This window comes from Phalacrocorax carbo, chromosome 16, assembly GCF_963921805.1.
Source record: "Phalacrocorax carbo chromosome 16, bPhaCar2.1, whole genome shotgun sequence".
NCBI classification, from domain to species: domain Eukaryota; kingdom Metazoa; phylum Chordata; class Aves; order Suliformes; family Phalacrocoracidae; genus Phalacrocorax; species Phalacrocorax carbo.
In genome coordinates, this window is record NC_087528.1 from 8,702,578 (window position 1) to 8,708,577 (window position 6,000).

Here is a 6,000-nt window from a genome sequence, read left to right on the forward strand (position 1 = left end):
GAGGGATGAGCATCACCACGAACGCTGCCGCGTGCGTTGTGCCCCGGGGTCCCCTCTCAGCCACCCCCCGCAGGGACAGCCTGCGCAGCACTTGCTGGGGACGTCCCGGACACCGCAGTGAACACAAATGATGGCCTTTGAGCCAAAAAAAGGACTTCAGTGATCTCCTACTACCATTCTTTGCCACCCATAAATGGCAGTAAGGCGAAACAGGTCCTTGCAAGACTGATGCTGCAGTGGCGTGGGTGGCCTGGGCTCAGCCTGGCACCCACAGCTTCCCTGGGAGAGTCATGGGTGACAGCAAGATGTTATGTGACCATGACGAGCACCGTTGGAGGGGGCAGCACCACGGGACTCTCCATTACACCACAGTCACGCTGCAAAAGTGGCTCAGCTATAAGGAAGTTTTGTTTCTAAATGGGTCAGCCCTGCTCCAGGAACGCCTTTCATTGTTTCTGTATTAATATTTAATGCCCAAACAAACCCCAGCGCTGCCTCCATCTCAGCTCGTCCTGCCTTACTCCATCAGAAGACAGCCCTGTAGTTTTAAGAGCCAAGTTTCTCCTGGGAGGGGAGCCTCACTGGACTTGTTAGCAGGGCTGATTTCAGTTGCTTACAACACACACACGCCTTACAGCCCTGCTGCCAGGAACATCCCCATCCCTCCGAAGTCCCTGGTATGTCAGTGTACCATAACACACAACACAGCAGCAGCGTTTCACAACCTGAGCTGCTGATGGCTGCTCTGCTCTATCACTCCCTCATTGCCAGCAAGCCCACCCAAAGCTCACTCCCAGCCTGCGGGAACAGCTGAGCCACTGTCCTCCAGCCAGGGCTCTCGCAGATCCTGCCCCAAAGCCAGACAGCTCAGCACAATCTTTAGTGGAGAAAGAGTTCAGAAGAAAGGGGATCTGAAAAAAACCCAGGGTCCACATCTAAAGTAATTTAATTTCTGCTAGCTGTCATGTCAGAGGATGAAGAGACCCAAATTTCAGGGCTAGAGCTCTGAATGTCTTTGCCATCAGGGTCTGGGCTTCAAGGAAACTGGAATGGGGACCTGCATGGTGCACAGAGCACCCCGAGCATGCTGGCTCACAGCACCCGCTGGGGAGCACCTCATCAGCACCCACTAGCAGCTGACCCTGCAAGGCAGACCCGTCCCCCAGCCCCCCAGGATTGGGATCTCGCTGCTGAGCCAGTCCCCCAGCCCCTTCCCCGCAGACCTCGCAGCAAGGGACTCGACTCGGCCAAAGACTTCAGCTCCAAGAGCTCAGCACAGGAGGCGCTCGGTATGTGCTGGCCCGTGCCGTACCCTGCCCTGCAACACGAGCAGCACGGGAGCGAAACCTTAGCCACGAGCAGGCTCAATGCAGCAAGGCACCGAAGGCAGAGCCAGCGGCTGCCCCCATCCCAGGGAGCAGCATGGCAAGCAACTCAGGCAAGTTAGGAGCTACCTGCTTTATAACACTTAATCCACAAGTTTCAACAGTTTGGAGATGTACCACCTCCGCAGAGGTCAGAAACCGCTCTCCCTGCCCGCAGCAGCGTGGTACGCCCGCAGAGGGGATGGAGCAGCACAAGGCGAGGGCAGCCCCGCATCACCACCCCAGTGCCAAGCCATGCGGCAGCGCCGGAGCCAAGCCCACCACGCTGTGGCTGGACCAGCACAACGCCTCGCTTCAAACAGGCTCGCTGCAGAGCCAAGACGCTTTGAAGATGCAACTTCGGGAAAAAAACACATTGTCCTATAAAACCACCGCAGGACCAGGCCCTGCTCACTACAGGACAACAAGCCTGGCCTCCAACCTCCACAGTTACTGCTGGGAAAGGAATTTTGCAGAGCTAGACCCGCTTCCCCATGACGTGGGCGCACAGCACCCGCTGCCCATGGGAGCTGGGTACTGCCATTGATCGCAGCCGTGCCACCGACCGCCCCAGTCGGCTCAAACCCCCGGCATCCAGCCAACAGGTTTCCCACATCTGGGGTGTGGGAAGCCCCAACGCCGGGAGCTGAGACAGCGAGAGCAGAGCTCATGGAATTTGGAAGTGGCACAGGCTGACTTCAGGGGCCAGCTCTTTCCTCCTGTCACACAGCATCATCCCTCCGCTGCCAGACACACCAAACCACCCACAATTTCCCTTCTGATTCACTTGAGCAAGAATCTCTCCCCTTCCCTCTGGACTTGGAGATAATGAGCCAAGAGGCTGTTATGCCGGCAATAACATTTATTACAGCTGATGTGTAGCAAATGACTATCAGGAATTATGCCTGCATTTGTGCAAGACAATTAGGCTTTGAGTTTGGGGTGTTTTTAAGCAAACACCTCTTAAAATGCAGAGCTATTCATACACCATTGCAAAATGATCTTCCACACGAAGAAACAGCTTTAAAATGAAATGGAGGTTAGCTTGTAAATGGCAATAATCTAATCTGTCATAAATGAGACAGATTTGTCTTTGGGGGAAGGAAGAACTGCCAGTCCCTCCTTTCTGGACACAGACAGTCCTGTGCAAGGGACCAGCGGAGCTCAGGAGCGGCTGCAAGGGGAGTAGCCTGGAGAGCTGCCCTTCCACTGAGCAGCCTGACCCGGCACCCACAGCCGGAGAGGCTTCACCCCGCTGTGCTCACAGCAGAGCCCAGCCCAGCAGCTGCGCCACTACGATGGGGTCCGCGCAAGTGAATCAGCACCAGGGAAGGTGGGATTACGTTGGCGGAAGGTGCCAGCAGCCTCCGTCTCCCTCTGTAATTACTACACATGTGTAGGCAGCTGCCTGTAGTGGCAGCATCGGCAAGGGGGCGGCTGACAGCTCCTCCACCATCTCATTAGCACAGTCACTCCGAGGGTGAGCACTGGTTCTGGAAAACGATTACAATGAGCTTCCTGAGCAGAACGCCTTGGGAAAGCCTGCGCGGGAGAGGATGCCTGGCACAAGGAGCCACCGCGGAGAGCTGCCTGCTCCAGACCTCGCAGGGAACCTGCTCGGCCCCTGGTCTGGCTGCTGCCGGAATCCCAGCAAGATGACAGTGGTGGTTGGAAGCAAAGCATGGGGCTGCCATCCATCCCATGGTCCTGTTCCATGGCATGGGGTTTGGCAGCTGCCAGGAGGCAAGGGCCAACCCTCCCCAAGCATCGGCCCCTTTCCTTGGGGTTGTCTCTTCCCAACCACAGTGGTGTTCAGGCTACTGTACAGGCCAGAAAAGCATGGGACAAAAGAACCCTTGGACAACAGGGATGTGAAACACTGGGGGTGGTTTTGGAGTGGGAGACTCCAAAGCTTACAGAGCTGGAGAGCCCAGAAAGTCAGCACCATCGCTGAGCCTCCAGCCCTCGCACTGGGCTCCAGGAGGTCACAGAAGCCCTCAAAGAAACAGGCAAACACTGGGTTTCTGCACACACCCTGTGCCACACATCTCCAGAGGCTAAGAAAAGCATCATCTTCAGGGGAGAAAAGGGTTCTCATTCACTGCAGGAATCACAAATGGAGTCAGGACCGTCCTCCTCCAGCTCCCAGCGCAGAGATGCCAATGTTGGGTAAAACCACAAGGTCTGCCTCCAGCCCCATCCTCTCTCCCTACACCCAGCTGCTCCCACTAAAATACTGAGAAATTAAAGCATTCACTAACTGATAGTCAGACCTTTGGACCATTCTCGGGTCCATCTTTGGCTCTTGGGGTCAAGAGGCCCCCGCGCACCCTCTGCACTTGAGCCAGATCCGTCAGGCTTCGATGGAGACGCGCTGCCGCTTGTTCCGAGCCAAGGGCACTCTGCTCTAGACCCACAGCTCACACAGCACGGGAAGGATGAAGGCAGAGGCAAGGAAGAGCCCAGCCTGCACTCACCCCTCATCTCTTGGGGGAACACACCTCACTTAAGCACAGTTGTCGCGATGGCCCATGAGCTGCCCTGCACGCTCCTTACACGGCGGCGCCTGGGGAAACTGACCTGCTCCGCAAACCTGCTATTAGCACCGTTCTTCGAGGACAACACACCTCGAACAACAACTGAGTCACCAGCTGAAACTGTTCCCAGAAACTGTCCCTGGACCAACCGCACCGCCACCCAGTCCAGGGGACCGGCAGGGCTGGGTGATGAGCTCCAGCAGCTCTCGCCCTGTTTGCCCAAGCGGCTCCTGGGGCTGAGCCGTGCTGGTACGCAAACACTCGGCTCCCTGGGAGGGACAGGCTCCCGCCCGTGCCGGGACCTGACCGCATTAACACCCCGCGGTGCCGGGCTCTGCCCAAGTCCGAGCACAGCCCGCAGGGTGGTGGGTCTGGGTACATCAGCTGCATGTAGAGGGTGGAAGGGTGTCCCGGACACCCGAGCCCCAGCTGTAGTTAAATGCCATAACCAGAAGGCTCCATTCACAGACCCGCTCTGCATCAGAGTAACCAAGATTTTGGGTGCCATTAGCTCCATCTGAACAGCTGTTATGCCCCAGGATCCCAAAACCCAAGAGTTTAGAACTTCACTGCCTTAGTAGTGTTTTTGTACTAAATTTTTCTATCAGAGGGTTGGTGTCCCACCCCCACCCCCACTTAATGCTCCCAGGTAACTCAATCTAACCACTTAAAATGCAGGAAATCATGCAAGCTTTCCAGTTTAACAAATGACATCCTGCATTACATGTTAGGCTAGAAAGGTTTTATTAGACTCGGTCACAGGACCCAGCAGAGCAGAAACCACTTCCTTCACGAGGAAAATTAAAGCACATAAATTATTTTATGTTTCTCATGACACTGGGAGCAAAGGGGAAAAAAAAAAACCCAGCCATGAGAGAGTCTCAAACTCCAGCTATAACCAAGACACAGAAACACCTCCGATCGCTTTTAGTCGTTGCAGAAAGGCAAGCGTTGGCGGGGCTGGGCTCGCCTGCCCCAGCCCGGGGTGATTCGGGGACAGCTCTGCCCGCCCGTGGGATAAGACAAATTCCCACGCAGGCTCCCGTCCCCCGCGGGCTCCCCCGCACGGCGTGGGGGGGCTCTGGGTGCCCGGGGCTCGCTCCTGCCCCGCTCCCGGCTCCGCAGCGGCGGGGTCCCGGCAGCCGCTCCCGCCCCGGCCGGCTCGGGGCGGGGGGGGGGGCTCCGCACCGGCACCCCCGGGGCTGGGGGGGGGAGATGCGGGGGCGACCCTGGCCCCCGGCGGCGGCTCCTCCCGCCCGCTCTGCCCCGCGGCCGGCGGAGGATGGGCGGGATGTGGGGGGGGGGGGGAGGTTGGTGGGAAAAAAATTTTTAAAATAAAAGAAAAACCCGCAAATAATGGGCAGCGGCGCCGGGCGGGCGGCTGCCGGCGGGGCTCACCTTGTAGACATTCTCGGTGAGGCGGTGCACCTCCTCGGAGCGGGACATGCTGGGCGGGCCGGGCAGCACCATGGGCGGCGGCGGGGGCGCGGAGCCGGGCGCGGGCAGCGGGGAGCAGCGCCGGGCACCGGCAGCGCCGCCTTTTATCAGCTCCCGCGGCCGCCGCCCGCCCCGTCCCGCCCCGCGGGGAGGAGCCGCACCGAGCCGGGCTGGGGGGGGCACCGGCGGAGCGAGGGCTGCGAGCTCGGGGAGGGGCAGGAGGGACGCGCCGTGCCGTGCCCCCTCCTCTAACCTGCCTCCTGTACCCTGCTATGCCCCCTCCCGTACCCCATTCCCCATCCTGTACCCCATTCCTCATCCCTGTTTCCATCCCATACCCCATCCCGTACCCCATTCCCCATCCTGTACCCCCTCTATACCCCATGCTATAGCCCCTGATACTCCATACTATGCCCCTCCGTACCCCATCCTCTATCTTGCTCTGTAACCGCAGTCCCTGAGATGCCTCATCCCATGGCCCCACTGTCCGCCGCACCCTCGCTGTGCCCCCCACCCCACCCCACCCCTGGTGCTGTGCCCTGTTCCCCAGATGTGCAGCGCAGGCTGGATGGCTGAGGAGCAGCTGGAAGGGGAAAAGCAGCCAGTGGTTTGCAATGTGGTGGTTTTACATGGGGAAAGACAGCCGATGCTGCCCAGGAGAG

General features: G+C 58.7%; 1 protein-coding gene across 6 annotated transcripts in view; it reads right to left on the bottom strand.

Annotated features, from left to right (window-relative positions):
- BAIAP2 (BAR/IMD domain containing adaptor protein 2) overlaps positions 1 to 5,416 on the bottom strand; it is a 50,808-nt gene extending 45,392 nt beyond the window's left edge. For all 6 annotated transcript variants that reach the window (XM_064467369.1, XM_064467366.1, XM_064467368.1 and 3 more), the window contains exon 1: positions 5,300 to 5,416. In XM_064467369.1, the coding sequence (XP_064323439.1) occupies positions 5,300 to 5,371 (72 nt within the window). In that variant the 5' untranslated portion in view covers positions 5,372 to 5,416. The remainder of the gene's footprint in view (positions 1 to 5,299) is intronic.
- Positions 5,417 to 6,000: the final 584 nt, after the last annotated feature.